The sequence below is a fragment of the Urocampus carinirostris genome, chromosome 14, assembly GCF_059441175.1.
Source record: "Urocampus carinirostris isolate Australia breed hairy pipefish chromosome 14, RoL_Ucar_1.0, whole genome shotgun sequence".
Taxonomy (NCBI): Eukaryota; Metazoa; Chordata; class Actinopteri; order Syngnathiformes; family Syngnathidae; genus Urocampus; species Urocampus carinirostris.
In genome coordinates, this window is record NC_142362.1 from 24424969 (window position 1) to 24444948 (window position 19980).

Sequence of the window (19980 nt, forward strand, 5' to 3'; positions counted from 1 at the left end):
TTAGTTACCAATCAGCACATTTATTTTTGTTGCACATGTCCTATTAGGAAATTGTAAGCACTTCAGGACACTTTTTCGCCCGAGTACTATTTTTGTGTAGAAATGAACTAAACAGAATAATATTTATAAAAAAATAAACAATAGTATAACATTTATAAAAAAAAAAAAAAAAAGAAAACACTAGAGTGAACACTAAAACAAAATGCATTAAACATTTCATTGAAAAAGTAACTAGCGATCAGTCAGTTGTGTCGTCACTTAAATTGACGGATGGAGTTGCGGTTCCCAAGAGTCTGAGTTCAAACGCAAATCCTTTGCTCAGTCCAAGCAAACCCTGATTCCTGGGCAAGCAGCGTCAATACCAGGGAGGACTTTCATTTTTTGCTCATCTGCTGTTTCCACAGATGCAGCACAAGGTCCCGGATTTCGTCTCTCTTCCTGCGCACCTGTCGCCGCGGAAACCAGCATTGCAGTTGTAGCGGCAGGTCAAAGTGCACTATGGGGTCCTGGAAGCAGAGAAAATGTATCTAATTTGGGAGAGTTCGTCTTTAGTCAGTAGCACTTGACCATTTAATAGGCTTCAACATTCTACGGCTTTAGCATTTATTGATCTATATTCCTTCTGTCGTAGTTTCAAGCTTTTGACACAATAAATCACAATATACTACTTCAAAAGCTACAGTAATACTGGATAAGAGGAATTGCTTATCACTGGGTAAAATCTTCTCGCAATTCAAGTCTTTTGAGCATTAGCTGTGGAGTCCCGCAAGGGTCTGTTTTAGGACCTCTATTGTTTTATTGTACATAAATGACATATATAATCGAAATTAAAATAAATTCTGTTTGCTGACGACACTACAACATTAGCCTCGGGAACAAATCTACAGGAATTGCAGGCAGAAATTACCGTAGAACTTTAAGTAAAAGAATGATTAAAAACAAACCATTATTTAATGAATCAAAAACAAAGGTTATAATATGATAAATAAATGAAAAATAAAGGATAAATATACCCAGGATAAATACATTTGGATTTTGTGTATTCTATGCTTTACAAGTCACCAGAAATACTATTAGAAGTTGGAAATGTCAATTCCTTGTTTTTTTTTAATTTTCCTTTGTGGGGTCGAGCTCTGTTTTCACATTTTGATTTTTAATATGTCTTCTATTCAAGGAAAAAAAATCTAGCGGGGGTGGGCACTTAAAAGCTTTGGCTTTACCCAACACCCTTTGGCCACAGGTTTACTCATGATAAAAATGATATTGTTTGTGTTTTTTGAGCAAATATTTTTTTGTTCCTTTGTCAATTAGTGGTTGATGCTCTTTTTTTAGTGCCGTGCTTGAATTAACTTAATTCATTACGTTAAGAGACAAAAACAAATGGATTTAATTTCTACCTTGAGAAAACTCTCCACATATTGCAGGAGGTAGAGACCGCAGTCGCTGCTGTTGTCCTGCAGGGGAACTTTACAGTGGGAATTTGTCATCTGGTCCGGACCGAAGTCGCGAGTGGTGCCGCGTCGCGCTTCCCATTCTGACTGCAGGTATCTGAATGTATCAAACGGTCACTGTGTGAGCGTCTTCATCATAGACACAACAATGACTTACTCTCGCAAGAGTTTGAAGATGCGCTCGTGAAGAGACAATTTGAGGGAGTCCATGATGAGAATGCAAGGCCTGAAAAAAGAAAAAAAAAAGGGGTCACTGATTGCCAGTGGTGGGATTAATACTTAAGGAGGGATATATTCCTGGAACTTGATCACTTTTCTTGGTGACGAGTACTGCAACACGTTGTTAATAAAACATTTCTGACTCTAAATGGTAAATGGTCTGCATTTATATAGCGCTTTTCAAGTCAATGTAGACCTCTCAAAGCACTTTACAATGTGCTTCACACTTACCCATTCATACTCACACACCAATAGGGAGTCAGCCATGCAAGGCGCCTGCTTATTGGGGGCATTGGGGATTCAGTGTCTTGCCCAAAGGCACTTCGACATATAACCGGAAGAGCTGGGACTACTGTTGTTACTACATGGTGCATCACTACATTAATCTGCTACTCATCAAATGCAGTTGTATTACAATGTCCAAGTGCTGAATATTTGTGCATCTCCCTTGATGTCACAGACCACCCCTCGATCTGCTCACATCATCACTTGAAGGGTGAGAGTGTTTATTACCTATATACAAAGTACAACCAAATACAGGTATCCTGGCGCCACCCCAGAGTGTGTGGACTCTGAATTTCTCCGCCCTATCGTATATACTCGCATCCAAGCCAGATTTACAACTAAAAAAATTACTCAAATCCGGGGGTCAGTTTGAATGCACATATCCGGTTGGAGGGGGGGCATGGCGTAAAAAGGAAAAACAAACTAACCGAAGATAGATGGGGAAAATGTAAGCTCAGAATTTACGGCAACTGTGTTACAAGTTTTAATATTTTCATTTGTAAAATTATTTTTGCAATACACCAAGCCTGGAAACAAAATGAAATTTCTCGAGAGTACCCAGAATAGGAAAAAGAGATCTTAGAGTGGTTTTAAGCCCAGAGGCAAAACTGATATAGAGTGTCTCGGCTAAGTGCTCGGTTGGAAGCTCTCAAGTTTGCAAAAGACAAGAAATATAAAGACTTCACTGCTTCCAAAGGTTAGTGTACATGTTTTCTTCAATTTATTTAACTATTTGGCTACTTTAAAGCGGTTTTAGGGCGTTGGCTTCACAGTAATTTGTAGTTTATTTCAGAGTCACGTGCGTCACATGCTACTTTTTGGTGTCAGTAATTTGGCTGGTAACAGTTACTTCGTAAATTAAGTAGTTAGTACACATACTGAGTTACTTTTTAAAAGAAGTAGCTAATAACCATATAACTGTTACTAAGATTTTTTTTTTCAGTTATCCACTCAACATTGCTAATTACAATAGAAAGAGTTCATATTGAGTAAGGCGGAAAATCTGTGCTGACTCACCTCTTTGATACCAACTTTCTATGGCAGGTTTTCTCAGTGTAGTTCTATTGAGAAAGAGAAACATATTTTAAGAATAAACAACTTGAATACTTTCTCCAAAGACTGGATGGAGCCTTCTGTAAAATAACAATTTGGCACTCACCACTTGACGAGAAGATTTTGTTGATTCTTTCCCTGCATTGAGAAGAGGTCAATTAGATCATTTATATTTATTCAGATCATATAGATGACCGACTTCATGTCACAGACCACATGGTGTGTCCACACTGTTGCTCAAGGTCAACTTGAGTGGAGCCGGGTTGGTATCATTTGAGCTTCCGGAGCCTTCAGATTCCTCCTCCTCCAGTGACTCGTCAGTCCCGTTTTGACTTCTCTCGGCCCAGGGTTCCCACCTTGGCTCCTCCAGTCCAGGGAAGCAGATAATCACCAGATACCAGTGAGCTCTTGGGATAATAAATGAATATTAGCCATATTTATTTGTTTCACTCAAGGCTAACACAACAACCTTCCTTTTTAGTCATCATCCTTCTGATCTCTTTCTTCCACTCAGTCGCTTTACTTCCACATCCTCTCACATTTAGTGACCCTATAACTAGGGTTTGCGAGACCTTTCGGGCTTCCGCCCCCCTTTCTTTGCCCTGCTGTCTCTTAGGGAGTAGAGATAGAAAGGAGATGATCCCCAGTACCCTTGCTCCCTCCACTTTAGTCGCCTCTTACGACACGCAGCGGACCACGGTGGGAGAATTCTCACACCTCCAAGGGGGAGATGGCCACTTACCACAGGACAATAGGAAGGGCACCTGTACAACGTGGCAGGGGTAAACCAGTGTAAGCTGTCGGGCCCTGCTGTTGAACAGACGAGTGTTGTGTCACCCTGACCCGAGTGACATGGCCGCTTTCTTGTGTCCTGTTTTATCTGGAGGGACGAAAGCATGACCGACTTGGGTGCCGAGTTGCTTAACTTGTTTGGGTATTTGGGTTGGCCATGGTCCAAAAATGTTTGTGTGCTTTTTGCTACTTTTTTTCTTTGTTTTGTATGAGTTTGTCTTGCAGTCGGTCACCCCTCTCGAGGGATATGACCAGGGTAGTTAAATAAGGCTATCTATCTGTTTATTATCCAGTAGGGTTAGGACAAAAATATAATTTCATATGTATAATCAGGATTTTATTTTGGCGCTTTTTAAAATCGACGTTTCTTCCCCAGAATCAACTTTTGTGACGTCATATCCGTTTTTTGACAGAGCATAGGAGGAGCTTAAAGCTTACAGTAAAGCTGCGTCTCTCTCACTGTCTGAGAAACCATTAGACTGGTGAAAATGTCATCACATTTAGCATCTGCTCCTGGCAAAGCAACTTATGTGTGCCAGATACAAGTGTGACTGCTGATAGCAAGTTCTCCACTGCTGGTGACATTGTTAAAGCTCAGCGGAGCATTCTAACAGCAGAGCATGTTGATTAAGTCTTATTTTTGCGCAAGAACTTTGATTTTCCATTTAGAGGGAGTTCTAGTCAATTAGTGGTCAAATCTTGAATGATAATATGCTATTATTTTCGACCAAGTTGTTTTTTCAAGTTATTCAATAAAAACACATATTTTTTCACTGCAATTCCATTCCTTTACCTCTTCTAAATGAAGGACTTCTAGGACTTCTAACTTGTGTTAAGCAGCTTTTTACATGAATGTAAACTTACTCTTGGTTGACCGGAACAAAAAGGAAGTCCTTTTCAAATATGTCCACGTGACGTGTCCACGTCTTTACTCTTTGGTGCCGCTTCTGCCGCTGACCGCTGAACATCCGGAAGAAGAATTTATGAAAAGCAGCTTTTACAGTTTTTTCCATATCAAGAAAGACTCACAATTCTGTGACATTGCCCTCACTGGCATTGTCTCTTCGAGTGAGTTGCTTATAGAAGAAGCTGCTGAAGACATGCGAGCGCTCCACAACTTCTCGCTTAGAGTTCTGAAGGAGGTATCTACGAAGAGAGCACACATGTCAACCATGAGTAAGCAACCGAAGGCGTTTATTTTAAAGCATCGCTTCACTAACTTAAGGTAAAAATCGATGATGACATCATTGAGGTATTGGCCGCTGTCCAGACACTGAAGGTCTTCCATGGTCACGGTGATTCCACCTTTGAGTGGCGGTGGAGGAAACTGGATCAACCTAAACACATGTTGAAACAAATGTGAAAATTTCTTTAAATTATTCTACCTTCAGGTGTTTAGGAGTGAATTGCAACCCAACAAACTTACAGAAATATTTTAGCTTCATTCTGATTCATTGATTCCTGAGACTCACCGGTGGGTCAGGCCTTGATGTTTGTATTTAACCCAAGAGGAATCTGGTTGACACATGGTCACTGTGTATGCACCTGCAGTTCTACGCTGACAAAGTGTGTACAGAGGTGTCCCTGCCATTTGATCCTCCTGTAAAACAGTGAGATATGACATTTTTTTCTCTCAAATTGTCTATTTGGCTCCTACGGAGAGGATAGTAGTGGGTCAATAAGACTCCAGACTGGATCTTTTAATAGGTTTTGACTGGTGGTGCCGTTTTGGTTGGCAACCATGTTCCTTGTGGTTGTGTGAAACTAGGGCATCTACGAATTGAGCCGATGACTCATTATAATTGCATATGGTTTATCAGTCACTCATTTCAAATAATCAGGGGTACCAGAGTAGTGGGTATGTCAAAGTTTGGGGGATTAGTCTTTTGACAAAAGTCTATCTAGTCAATTTGTTATTACAGTGATTTGGGCATCTCGTCAAAAATTAGAACCCTTCCAAGTGGGCATTTTGGCTTTGTGCAAACCAGGACAATTAATAAACATACTCTGCTGTGTATCATTCACTTCATTTCACCATTCATTAGCAACAAAAAAAGTCCAGATATATTACTACCGTTCCTCTAATTATTTAATTCAGAAATGAAATCAAACTTGATAAAATGCCTAACCTGATTTTTCATTATCGGTATATTGACTCATGAAAAGAATATATTTTTGCGAATCTATTTAGATAAATAGATACTTTATTCATCCCCGCAGGGAAATTCACAATTTAAAAGGGAAACATTGAATAAAAATCAACTCGACACGGTTTCATACCCCTTGACTACTCTGACCCTCATCTGAGCTGTGTTGCAATCCAAGATCCACTTCAGAATCCTGCTGATGCATGGGACTTTTCTCCTGTTCATGGTGATGCAAAATATGCAGTGAAAATGAGTCCGCTGCATCTGGTGCTGTCTCAGACAGCGTATCCACGTCCAAATCAGAGCACAAACTCCTTTGCTCAAGGTCGGAAGTGGACGAATCCAGGCTGAGCATCTGCAGTAGGAGGGGATCTTGGCCACTCAAATTAATCAGCTCCAAACATTCATCTAATGAAAGACACGGACTGATGAAGTTTTTCAGATCAAGTGGGTCTGTATTGCTTTCTTCATTTGACAGAGAGTTGAGACAGTCTATTTCAAAGACAGATTGCAATAAAGTTCCTTCCATGCCATGCAGAGGGTCCGCGAGCGTCAGTACCAGGAAAGGACTCGGGCTTTCTAAAGGAACAAAAACAATAAGAAACAGACAATTGTTCTGGAGCAGGCAGGATTTTTATTAGCTTGTGTTTGTCTTACCAGTGCCGGGTGGTTCCCCGTCTTGAGTACACAGGGAGAGGAGCTTGCTTTGGACAGTCACTGCTGCACTTTGTGTAACACAAAACAAAATAAAAGCGCAAGGCTCGGGACTTGACACCCAGCTGAGCCCTCTGGTTTCCAGTTCCTCCTGCTCCCAAATGCTGTATCTCCTCAGCGTTACGCGCTCCAATATCAAAGTCACTTCACCGTGGTGGCACGAGTCTGAGATTGGGGTGAATGCAGAATCGCAATTTGGATGTTTGCATTAGAAAATTAGCTGCAAGTTTGGAATACACACTTTCTAAAAGAAAAAGACTACTTTTGAACGAAAACTCATTACCTTTCAAAGGTATGATTATATTTTGGTTTGATACCTGTCAAAAGAGGAAAAGATTTACATGACAGTCATTTTGATACAAAGACCATAATGACAAAATCATCTGGATTATCATTTACCAGGAGCTTTCCATTGGCCTCTGCTTGGAATCCTCCACAAAACATGGAGGTGAAAGTAACACCTAGGCAAGAGTTGTCAATTTGGGGGGTTGGAGAAACTGACGCCGGCTCACCAACAACCACGTGCAACACCTGAAGAGGAAAAAATGAACAGGCGTAATCGTTAATATCTACACCATTCATTTATTTTCCAGATGCTTGTCCTCGGGGAGGGGGGGGGGGGGGTGGTCGCTGGGAAACTGGAGCCCATCCCAGCGGGGCAGTGGAGCAGGGGACACCCTGGATTGGTTGCCAGCCAATTGCAGGGCAGAGACCGACAACCATTACCTCACACTTATTCAAAGGACAATTTCAACTTGCAAATCGACCTGCCATGTTAGAAATAAAAATATTTTTAAAATTCTTGACACCCTGCCAGTAAGTACACAAGGAAAATTTTAAACACAGGGCCAAAATAGATTTGCAATTTCTTACATAATTAAGCATCAATGTTACGTTACACAATTATTAGACTGGTGAGTAAAAACGCAGTTCTAATCAGTTATATCAGTTGACGGAAATCACTGAGCCGGCACTAGGCCATGGATCAATTGGTACCGGGTCGCACAGAAATAAATAAAAAGTTTCCGTATTTTTTGATTCTACCGAATTTATTCCTGTATACAAGTAATTCTTCTAGCCTCCTCGAAAAACTAAATTTGGGTGTACATTATAGCAAGGTTTTACAATAGTATCACAGTCATTGAGCAATGATTGATCAGTCGCCAATATCACTGACAGCATTTGCTAAGCATTGGATGCAACTGTAATTGAACCTGAACAAGTCAAGTTTATTTGTATAGCCCTTAGTCAAGTCTCAATGGGCTGTACAGAAAAAGGAAAAGGCATTACATTTTATCTCATTATCACACTATTTTTACTCACTGTACCATTTTGTACAACGTTGTAATGGAGCATTGTGGAAAGAGATCAGCCAAAAAAAAAAAAAACCTGTGCAACGTGGTACAGTCAATAGTGTGATGATGAGAAAATATAATGCCTCTTCTGATGTCATCTAGATACCCGGTGGTAAAGTGATTAACAGGGAATTTGGGCTAATAATTAATAGTCATTATTGGACCTGGCCAGGAGAGAATAGTCAGATATTGACCTGGTCTGTGATACAGAAAAGGTTGCTAACTATAACGGAAAAACGTTACTAAAGCTCCCCCTACTGGACATATCGGTTGCATAAACAACAGCTACCACTGAAACAACAGCTACCACTGAGTATGAGAGCTCATTTCTAGTTTTATCAATTCAAACAATGCCCCTTCTGTGATGTCCAGGATTTTCCTGTCATAATTCCAAAACAAAATGTGAAAAAATAAATTGAAAGTTAATTTGTTTTTTAACATTAAAACATTATCATTATTTATTTCTCAAGAAATTTCAATAGCGAAGTTGTAGCACATGTGCCGAGGTATGCTGAAGCAGAAATATTTTCAACAACCATATTTTATCATTTATGCTTATGCAAGTGTACCTTTACATATTCAAATGGGATTCTGAGAAAGATATTCAGCCCACCTCCACATTCTGCATGTCAGTGCCTTCAGGTACTTTGGACACTCTTTTGGCATCGTCTGCCAAGAACAGTGTACGAGCGGGTCGAACTCTGCGTCGGATAACGTTGCCGCTTTCTTCATCATCACTGGAGAGAATAACTAACAGAAAAAGGATTTCAAAAAGTTATACATATATAATATAACTTTAAAAAGCAACCAAACAACCAGTTATGCACAAATTACATTGCAACACAAACATCTTGAGGGAGAACAAAATGCTTTCTTAAAGAGGATACCAAATTCTTCAACATGCAAAATGTGAGAAAAGAGTACATACTTTTTGCATAAGATATATATAGAAGAATAATTTACTTTTATTGTCATTCTTTGTAACCATGCACACAGAACGAAATGTCGATACACCTGACCCGTACAGTCAAACTGTAGCGAGCCTATGCAGCCGCAGCCAAACAGGGCGCAGCCATTTTAGACCCAAATGCTGTGTTGGGAGTCATTAGGCGACCAAACCCCCCAATTCCAACCCTTAATGATATTTCATCTGTATATTAGAACTATTCCAGTGTAATGCATTTTGAGACAACATGTCTTGCCTTTTTTATCCTGAGCAGTGACTACATTGAAGAAACACCAGCACCCCAGCAAGCCAGTCACCATATTGTTTTAAGTGTCAACTAGTGAAAGAGGAGGGTAACGCCTATGGAATTCTGTCATAACAGGTGGATGCAGTAATGTTATAACAAAGAGCAATCAGCCAAAAAAGGGGGAATTCGCAAAAACAACAAACAGAGGGCTAACGGAGGGGCTTGCGAGGAGAGATCAATGAAAGGCGCCGACAGCCTTGGTGGAGAAAAAGCGAGGTTGGCTGACCAAAAACCATGCAGTGAGCAGCCAGGCTAACCGGAACCAACAACGAAATGCAGCAATGACTATTGCAACAAATGCAAAGCCAGCTTGGAATAGACAAACCAAGGTAGATGGCAAAACCGGCACTAATGCCAGGCTAACGGCCCAAACAACACACGGTGGGCAGACAAAACAGGAACACCACATGGTCTGTGCCTAATTGAAAAAATATCTGTTTGGGAATAACTTTAATGGCTTTATCCAATGGAAAACGTCATATATAGCGAAACGAGAAGGACTAACAACTACTCTTTGTTGCAAGGTCAAAAGTCAAAAAGACTCAAGACATTACAACTGAAAGTAGAAACATCCTTTGTGGCTTCCGATTTCACAGGTCCTAGAATACCTTGTCCTTAATTAACTAGCTAGACTGTCAGTCATCTTAACTGCTTAAATCACACTCTTAAAATGGTTGTTGAAATTTAACGACTGATTTAGTTAATCAAGCACTCAACGAGCTATATTACATTTTAAATGAGGTGCAGTTATGAGAATTGGCTAGTAAAAGGTTTTTTGCTTCTATTAAGGAAACAATGAACCACGAACCAGTATATTGTAAAATAAATTCTAATAATTTATGTGTGTACTCACTAGGCTGTTCAGTGACGCCTGGAGATGAATTGTCATGAGTGTGTATCCGGCTGCAACTTGGGCTGCCATTGATATCCAATGACTCCCTAGGGTTGTCGACTACATTGCTGTCTGCTTCACAGTCTTCTCCGGGTTCAATCAGACTGATCAGTCCCAGTTCTTCGTCCCGTCGACCGTCTCCAGTAAGGCGAAGCACACTTTCTCGCTGCCGTTTCGGGTTGCTTGTTCCGTTGCACTTGGTCCATCGGCCAGCCTTTCTTTTTCTCTTCTACTCACAGAGAACACAAACAGCTTTTAGTCTTCAATTGCAACTTGAAATTAAATTGATTTATCAGGAAGTATAACATTTTTCCTGACCAGGTTCAATCATCATTTCTGGAAGGAAATAAATGAAGATCGCAGTGCTGTACAGTACTTAACTGTTTAAACTTTACATTGTTTCCAGCACATCAACAACAATACCACTGTGCTCGCATAGCAGACAACCAGAGATAACAATTAGGCTTTCCCTGTAAGTAGATCTTTTTTATAAACACACATGTAAAGAAAAAACAGCAATCAGTCCTTGTTCCCTCACACAATGAAAGATTTTGTTGAGATTCTGCCTACGTCTAGTAATGTGTAAAAAGGCCTTAGTTCAGGGATGAGGAACCCAGTCCTCAAAGGCAGCATGTCCTGCATGTTTAGGAAGGTTTCTGTTGTCCAAGAAATTATCAACTCATTAGCAAGCTGTGCATCAGCTTGATTGAAATCCCAGTGATTGGATCACTTGTATTGGAGCAGAGAGAATCCAAAAACATGGAGGACACGAAGCCCCTGAGGACCGGATTTGCCTACTCCTGCCTTAGATTAATTGTCTCAACTAGCCGTTAAGGCAAGCATATCGTCAGTCAACGGTGCCTACTCAGAGAGTACTAGTATAATAACTCACAGAAATTATACACCAATAAGAAAGCTGAATCTAAATAGGCAGAGTGATTGTGATGTTTCTCTGATGAGTATATTTTGAAAAAGTCATCATATCTTGAATTCCAAGATTTTAAGCTATTCAATGATATTTCAAATTTCAGTAACTGGTGACATCATACAGACACAAATTATGTTTCAATGTGGGCACATGCCAGGTGCTGCTTATGTATGTACAAAATGTGTTTTCCTTTAAAGATGTACTGGGTGCTGCTTATAATCAGGTGTCATGGTTGCCATGGCGCCCAATTGGCCGCGCCCGTGTGGCGCCAGCTGCAGCTTGATGACAGATTGGCTTCCCCACTATTTAACCCCTGTTCTGTCAAACCCCAGTTTTCAGTCCGTCTGCAAACCTGTTTTTCAAGGCATGCCTTTTTTCGACCCCTGACACCCGCCTGTCCCGTTTTTGCTCCCGTTTCTCTCTGGCTACAACCCGTTTCGATCTCGACCATGTCTGCTCTCCCGTCCCGATTTACAACCCGTTTTTGATCTCGACCACGTCTACTCTCCCGTTCTGGCTTACGACTAATTTCCGACCCCAGCCACTTTTTTGCTCTCCAGTCCCGGCTACCGACCAGTTTTCCCGTCCCTGACACCGCCAGCGCTCGCTACGGAAGATCCACTTCCGTGTTCGGATCACAAGCAGAGTACGAGAGCGACCCGCTTCCCGAATTTTACGGTATATGCCTGACTTCGTACAAGTGAAATTGGATGAGTGAGAGAAAATAATGCCAGCAAATACCATGTAACAAGCACGATTCTTTTATCAAATACATCATTTATAGATGATTGCAAGATTTGAACCAAAAAGGAGGTGCATCTGTGGTGGTAAGGGCAGGGATGAGCTATTACAAATTCAGTCTGATGTGAACTGACAGGTACAGTCACGAATATTGCAATTTTTGACAGTCCCTCACCACAAAATGTTTTTTTGGAGTCCCAATGACCTTGATGGGGGTTGGGGGAAATTCGTCAGCGTCATCAACAGCATCCTCCGCTGGCTCCCAGCTTAAAGACAAGCCACAATCTGTAGACAAAACACAAAGCACTGACAACCTGATTGCCGCATGGACTTATGCATTGTCATGAAAGTAGGGCAAGAAAAATGCACATCTTGAATGGGCATTTCGACCAAATAACTGCCACTTTGAGTATTTGTAAACTGTTCGTTAAAAAGGTTGGCAAATGTGTTGCAGAAATGGCTACATTCAAACAAAATACTAGTAGGCTAGATTCCAGGCATTTTTTGATAGGGGACGTATATAGAGGAAATGTAAACCGCGATACAGTAATAAATTGGTTAAAACAAATAATTAGAATGACGTTTATTACAAGATGAATGTGAACAGTGTTCCATTACGTTTTACCATTTCCTTGATGCCAGAATCCCACATAAATTTATTTTTTAATTCCAGATCATAAGAAATCATCCCCAACACACACCTAATCTGGCAGAAAATGTTTGTATTGTAAATACATGTAAAAATAGCACAAAACATATCAATTTAAATAGTTTGTACAAACATGAAACAATGATAAATAACTGTAAAAATAAGAAAAAAGCTAAAATATTTAACTGCAACAGATTGAGTTATGGTGATTTTAAGTGAATCCACAATAAACACATTGTTAAGAAGCATGGGAATACTGTTTTACGGTCCGTGTTACCTACCAACAACTCCGTAGTCCTCCCCATTTGCACTGTCATGGACGGTCTTCTCTACATTTTTATTTGCATTGGTTCGGTCAACGTGAGATAACCTCTTCGGGGAGCTTGACCTGCAGACACAAAACCGGGTCCTCATAGTTTTACAAGATGACTTCACAGTGGGATTGACAAAAAGAATAATTGAGGTCCCTAAACTTTAAGTATAACAAGTTTACAATACCACAAGTACAATTGAAGACTGGAATCTGAGTGTGACATTTGGCACATCCCTCCTGTTATCTGTGGGGTGTTTCGGGGTCAAGAGGAGTTGGGGGAGTACAAGTGTTACCCCGAGATTATTAGGAGAGGCTACTTTTGCTGCATTTAAAATATATTTTATACCATAAAATGAAAACTAAAAGATATATTTCACCTCAAACGATTGTATTGAAAAAAAAAGTCAGAAGAAGTTACATTACAAAAAATATATGAACAAAATCACCCATTAGGAAAACGTATCATTTTCAGTGTACATTACCAAATATATTACCATGCTCAGTAAAACACTGGGTGGTGTGGTACTATGCAGTTTTTTGTCCTCAGTGTAAACAAATAGCAACAATTATAAATTGTAAATCAATTGAAACAAGCAGTGGAGTGATTATAAATGCCCTAATTTAAAGCTTCAAGTATACATAAATGTACCAAATTATGATCCCAAAATATGTTGACAACATATCTGTTGACAACTGTGTTGTTAACTCATTCACTGCCATAATGTATAAATACATTTGTACCTTTGTATAATGACAAAAAAACCTTGAATTTTCAACTTAAACAAAAAAGACCATTTATTCAGCTGCAATTCTGTGTTTTTATTTATAGATCTATGATTGTTGTTTTGTTACAATCGTGTGCTCTTCAGTCAGAAAAAAACGTCATCTCGAGGTGTGTTTGACCCTTAGGGTCTTTTATGAAGGTGTGAGGCTACTACGGATTTCACGTTTCAAAAAATGTTCTGGACCTCATAAACAGCAATAACCGACGGATTACTGTAATGTCCCCAGATTTTAAGTTTAAAAGGTTCCCTGTTAAAATGTGGTGATACCTTTTTAGGGATGAGGGTGTGGGTTTCTGGACATATTCTGGAGTTGCGATGCTCCTGTTCTTGGGTGGCCGGCCTCGACGGCTTACTATTGGTGCTTTCTTTCCACAAGCGTGAGCCTGACGCTTGTGTAAAAAAGCTTTGCCGGCCTCTGTCTTTAACACATCCGTCAGGACAAGACAAACCCTCGTTCTGTGAAATAAAACAGATGATACGGCAAAATAATAATGATTATACTTTAAAAATGTGCATTTTTACCTGAAATTTAGACATTTTCAGTTGCGTGCCGTCTTATTTAGAGGCTTTACGTTAGACTTTAGGTAGGTTTTGTGTCAGTGTGTGCTTGTGCGGCGCCTCGCAGAGGAGAGATCCGTGTTTTAACCCAGCCAACCAAACACGCGCGTGATAAATGAACGAATCATGACGGCTCCTCGAGCGAAAACATCGCATTCGTGGACAGATGACTGGGGCTTTGTGGCAAAAATGACCGTGGTGTTTTGTGCATTATGCCCAGAGAGCGTTGTATCTTGCGCATCAAGTGTTAAACGTCATTACAAGAGGAAACATGAACTTAAATTCAAAGACAAGTCTGCCAAGGCGGAGACATTAAAACGCGCAGTGTCCAGGTACAGCAAACAAACACAGACCCTGAAAACATTTTCACTGCTAAAAACAGAAGTTATAAATTGCTCACTGCAAAGCAAAGCACGGAAAACCATTTACTGATGGCGTATATATTAAAGAAGCGCACGTGTGTGCGTGTGTGTGCGCGCGTGCCTTCTGCTTAGCTGCTGTTATTTCAAGTTTTGATATTTTCAACAAGAAGATATAATTGATGAATGGTATGGTAGCTGTCCATAGCACTTGTTTTTGATTGGGAAAATGGCTGATTCTGGTTAATTCTTGTGGCAAAAAGTTGAAGTCATGGATGGCTACAAGCCTTTCCACTTGTTATTCACATTCCTTTTTTTAGTTGATTGATGAACAAGAATAGTGGAAGATAAATTGGTCAGTTATACCAGTGTTTTTCAACCAATGTGCCGGGGCACATTAGTGTGCCGTGTGACCTTGTCTAGTGTGCCGCTGGAATTTGCCCAATTTTATCTTTCCAAAAATCAGGCCATTATTCAGTATTTTTGCTATCTTCAGACGAGGAACAGTAATAGTCATCCATATAAGTAAATGGCTACAGATTTTTTTATATACTTTTTATGGACCAATTATCTGCTGTTGAGGTAGCACAGTACATTCAATAACTCAATTTGTTTAACAAAGCGGTTTAAAATTGCGCTGTAAAAAATAAAAACATAAAGCACATCATTCTTTTTTATTTTAAGTATTATTTGCTTCTTTTTGTATACTAATTATCTGCTTATGCGGTAGTACAGTGAAATATTTGACAACTTGTTTGACGGACTTGTTTGGGCTAGGGCTAGGGTAAAAGTTAGGAATTAGGATTCGTGGAAGAATTAGTTTTGGTATTAGGGTAAAGGTTACTGTTACGCTCATATAATAAAATTATATATATATATATATATATATATATATATATATATATATATATATATATACACCGGAGCCATATCCCCCTAGTGGGAGGTGGCTAGAGTCAGGAACAAGTTCATATTTCTGCTTCAGAACTTTTTTTATAAATAAGTGTACCTTGGTTCAAAAAGGCTTGAAAAACACTGAGTTATATCATTTTGTTGTTGACTCATTGTTTTTATCCTGTTTTTATTTTAATGTTCGAAATAAAGTTTTCATTCATTCATTCATAACAATGATGTAAACAACTGTGGGGTCTAATCCTCAAAATAGAAATTATACGATTAAAATGTCTATCCATGTTGTATATTTGGACTGGTGTAAAATGACAGCTCTGTTGGATATTAAAAAAATGTTATGCGAGTCATTAATCTTGGTGTGGCACACTGATTTACAAGGACATTTGAAAGTGGCACTCCTCACCGAAAAGGTTGCTGACCCCTGGGCTATGCCATAGCCCGAGTGTAGACTAGATCAATAAGACTACATTGTACCTGTAGTAAAAACCTTAACGCCTATTCATCACATCAGTCTTTACAGAGCTCATTTCTCTTTGCTGTGGCTTGTTGTAAATCAAGCTACAGTGCTACACTTTGAGTAAATGTCTGCTAGTAGGTTCCCAGAACAAAACAAAAGTTGAAGGAATTTCTTAGCGAATAGCCCAATATCAAGTTCCTTTTTATACATGAACAAAAATCACAATGACAAACGTACTCTGTCAAGGAGCAACCAGCAAAATTGTACAACTTCTTAACTAGATTTAATCTTTCTACTAGAACTGCGATAGGATAGGTATGCAAAGACATACATACCTGGCCATCCCCATTTTGATCATTTTTGCTTGATTGTCATCAAAGGCCTTGGATTCCTTTTTGAGCTTTAAATCGGATTTATTAACTTGGTGACAAAGAATTGGAGACCAAGACACCTGGGTACAAAAACATAACCAAAAAAAAACCCCAATAAGTTCTCAAAAATTATCAACATTAGTCATAACAAATGCATTTCAACACATCATCCCTAACACCCATGTTACAGGCTTTATCTTATTGAAAATACATATAAAACTCGTATTCTAGGTTTTAGTGACTGAAAAATTATTACCAATTGTGAATTTTGTCATGTAGACTTTTTTCACTCGTAATTTTCTGAGCTGACCAGGCAATTCATTTGTTGACATCCAGGGTTTGAAGCATACAGATACAGGCAAAAAACATTTTTCCCCCCAAAACAACCAATACAGTAATCTACAACCAATAATTTCTTCATCCTCAATGGCTGAGAGCATGATTGCTAAAGAAGCCACTCACATCCCCAGAACTCTGAAGGTTAGCTTTTACATCTGTGCCCGCAGTAGTGTGCTGAAATCTAAACTCTCGTGTGGTTCTCCACAAGCAAGTAGTGAAAGCAGCTGGGAGAATAATTGGAACAACTCTCTCAGAGGATCAGCCCCGAATACACGAATTGCTGTTTGAGATGACTATGTGACATCCTGAAGGATTAGCAACATTATGCGCATAACCTTTTCGACCTGCTGCCCTTTAAAAGAAAGTACAAGTTCTTCCTGACCAGGACACCAAGATTTGATAACAGTCTGTGTATCCACATAGTAAAGTTACTGAACTTTTGTCATCTTCCCACTGTTCTGGAGAAAAAGAATAAGCACAAACTAGCAATAACTTTAAACTAGTCTGCTAATACATCATTCTCAGGTACATGGTTCACAAATCCCTAAACCAGTAGGGTTGTAGGGGCACCATGTCCTGTGGTGTGTATTTGGCAAGTCTCCAGGCCATTCTTGGGTTAAGGGTACTGCATTACACTATTGTAAAAGTAACCAGTTATCAGAGAAAGTAATCATTTCCAATATTTACGTTTCGTTCGCAAACTACGCAAGTTGGGTGCTGCCTCATTCACCAATGAGCCTTTTCTTTCGGCGCATTGTACATACTGTATTCGTATCGCTGTATAAGTACATGATAGTCGCTATTTTGAATGGTGACATGATGAAATATACGTGACGTGAACAATTTGGAGCGGAGCGGAAACCCGCGCCGCTAAAAACGACGTCCGTTGTGCCAAGGGGGCCACGCAGCAGTTTGCGTTCTGCTGGGCAAATAACGCACGGCTTTTGACCATCAGTAACTGTAACGGCAAAAAAAGTTAGTAAGATTACCCCGTTACTGAAAAAGATAATGCGGTTATGTAACGGCGTTATTCATACCGGTGTTATTACCTAAACTGGTAAACAATAGCATAAGAAGTCTCCAGATCTGATTCAGGTACAGGTACTTGGACATCTTCTGCTCCACACTTTATCAATGTCATGATGCTTTGCTGCTTTTTAGGTTGAGTTTTTTGCAGTGTGTCCTGCTCCGGATCAATGTTTAGACTGGGTCATTTATGGGCATCTTCATAAGATATTTTTCCCAGTTAACTAATGATGGGTCACCAATATTAATGCATAGCTGCATGGACCAATCACAAGGACAAACCACCCGTTGGTGCTTCTACTGCTTTAAAATGGCGTCACAATCACGTCACCAACGATTGAAGTGTGTCGTCCTGGTGACAACGTGCCAAACAGTGTTTATAATGAAGTGCATCTGTCAACAGGACAAAACTGCTGAAAACGTAATTGTGAATGTCTTTGTAAATTATTGGGCACCCATGGGGTAACATTATTTGTTTTTGGCATAGTAAATTTAAAGAATAAGATAGCAATTTCAAGGTTTTATGATTTTCTATTTTCAGCTACAAGCCGATAAGTGAAAAAAAAAACGAGGAAAATTATGATGAAAAATAGTAATCATATTTTTCATTTTTCGCCATATTGAAAGACATGACATTTGAAAACACTTTCCCCAAGTTTCATAATCCACATAAAAAAGGAAAGTAACTAGGGCTGCAACTAATGATTATTTTCATAATCGATCATTCAGTTTATTATTATTTCGTCTAATCGATGAATCTGAATTTTAAGTAACAGGTTTTTTTTTTTTTATATATCGGAGTTCCAACATCTGAAGGCAAGTTAAATTTAAAAGCTTGTTGCCAGACAATTCACTCGCAAGTTCACACCTAGGGACAATTTGGATGCACCTATCAACCTGACATGCATATTTTGGAAAGTGGGAAGAAACCGGAATGCCCAGCAGCATGGGGAGAACATAGAAACTAAGAGAGGATGCTAGTTAGAATTGAATCCTAGACCTCTGTACCGTGGGGCTGACACGCTAACCTCTGCACCGCCATGCAAATTGTGGAAAATACTTAAACTCTGAATTGGACAGTCCTGCCTTTAACTAGATTTGGCATTGTTTGCTTACCAACTTCTTCCTTTCAACTGTAGATGGTAGGGTCATGGCTTTCCGAGTGTCCATCATGACTGCCTCAGAGCACGGCACAGCAGGAACACTAGGACACAAAACAAGATGCGCAAGACAAGCTCAATTGGGTAATGGTTGTAATTAATATATTGTTTAAACAGTTATTGTTTTTTTTTGTCTTTAAAAAAAGAGAAGCTGGAAATCGAGTTCAGAATAAATGAGTGATAAGAAATCCATCCATTATCTGCACCGCTTATCCTCAGTAGGGTCGGGGGGGTGCTGGAGCCCATCCCAGCTATCTTCGGGCAGTGGGCAGGGGACACACTGAACTGGTTGCCAGCCAATCACAGGGCACACAGGGACAGACAATTCGCTCGCTCACTCCCACCTATGGACAATTTAGACCGGCCAATTAACCTGACATGCATGTTTTTGGTATGTGGGAGGAAACCCACGCAAAAACAGGGAGAACATGCAAACTCCACACAGGAGGTTCGATCTCATGACTTCAGATCTGTGCCGCACACGCATTAACCACTGCTCCGCCGTGCTGCCCAGTAATACGATATCACAAGCGAAATTGCCAGATCATTAAAACCCTTTAGATCATTGAGTTTTTTCATGTTGTTTAACTTGTTTAGTTTGACCAAAAAACTGAAACTACATCTTTTATCGAATCGCCTTTCCAGTGTGAGCAAACTAGACATTTTTTCCGTCTTTTGTTTCCGGTACATATATTTTAATCTGAAATAAAAACCGCCGTTAGCCACGCTGGCCCAAAGAGCCAGTAATGATGCTAGCTCACTCGAACAAAGATGCACAGGACCAGATACAGGGAATAATTACCATTTTCAGGAGTTTCACCTCAGCTTTACAGTGATATATAGAAGATGTGAAGGTAATTGTCCAAAACCATGCACTTTACGCTATGAGCCATGCGCAAAAGCGATAAAATATTCATCACTTTGAGCTACCGTAAGAGCTAACGCAAATTGGAACCCCTTTCAAGACTCACGCAACACAAACGGACATCCGGAATCACCGGAAACTGCACTCCAATAAACAGTATCTTTATGTAAATATTTACTGAATAGTCTATTATAACTATTTGATAAATTATATTTGATATAAGTACACAAATAAATACATAAAAACAGAAGAATTTAACGTCATCTCGCTATTTCCAGCGTCATTTGGTCACATGACAACAGTGCGTCAACTCTGAGCCAGTCGAAACTGGAGAAACAACTCTAGTCCCGCCTTTA

The 19980-nt window shown here is 39.8% G+C and overlaps 1 protein-coding gene across 2 annotated transcripts; it reads right to left on the reverse strand.

Annotated features, from left to right (window-relative positions):
- Positions 1-19897, reverse strand: senp7 (SUMO specific peptidase 7). Of its 2 annotated transcripts, XM_088353181.1 has the most exons (22): positions 19562-19897; positions 18716-18803; positions 16199-16314; positions 13845-14033; positions 12761-12867; positions 12006-12115; positions 10123-10390; positions 8630-8766; positions 7061-7192; positions 6945-6978; positions 6605-6826; positions 6081-6526; positions 5273-5400; positions 5021-5137; positions 4830-4946; positions 4665-4760; positions 3222-3415; positions 3115-3146; positions 2973-3016; positions 1609-1677; positions 1398-1548; positions 1-506 (listed from the first exon to the last, which is right to left on the reverse strand). In XM_088353181.1, exons 2-22 carry the CDS (start codon positions 18770-18772, stop codon positions 375-377), a joined length of 2898 nt encoding a protein of 965 aa, XP_088209307.1. In that variant the 5' UTR covers positions 18773-18803; positions 19562-19897; the 3' UTR covers positions 1-374. The 2 variants fall into 2 exon arrangements, with proteins under 2 accessions (XP_088209307.1, XP_088209308.1); XM_088353182.1 differs by lacking the exons at positions 12006-12115; positions 12761-12867; positions 13845-14033; ... (1 more) ...; positions 18716-18803; positions 19562-19897 and adding an exon at positions 10732-10857.
- Between the last annotated feature and the right edge of the window lie 83 nt (positions 19898-19980).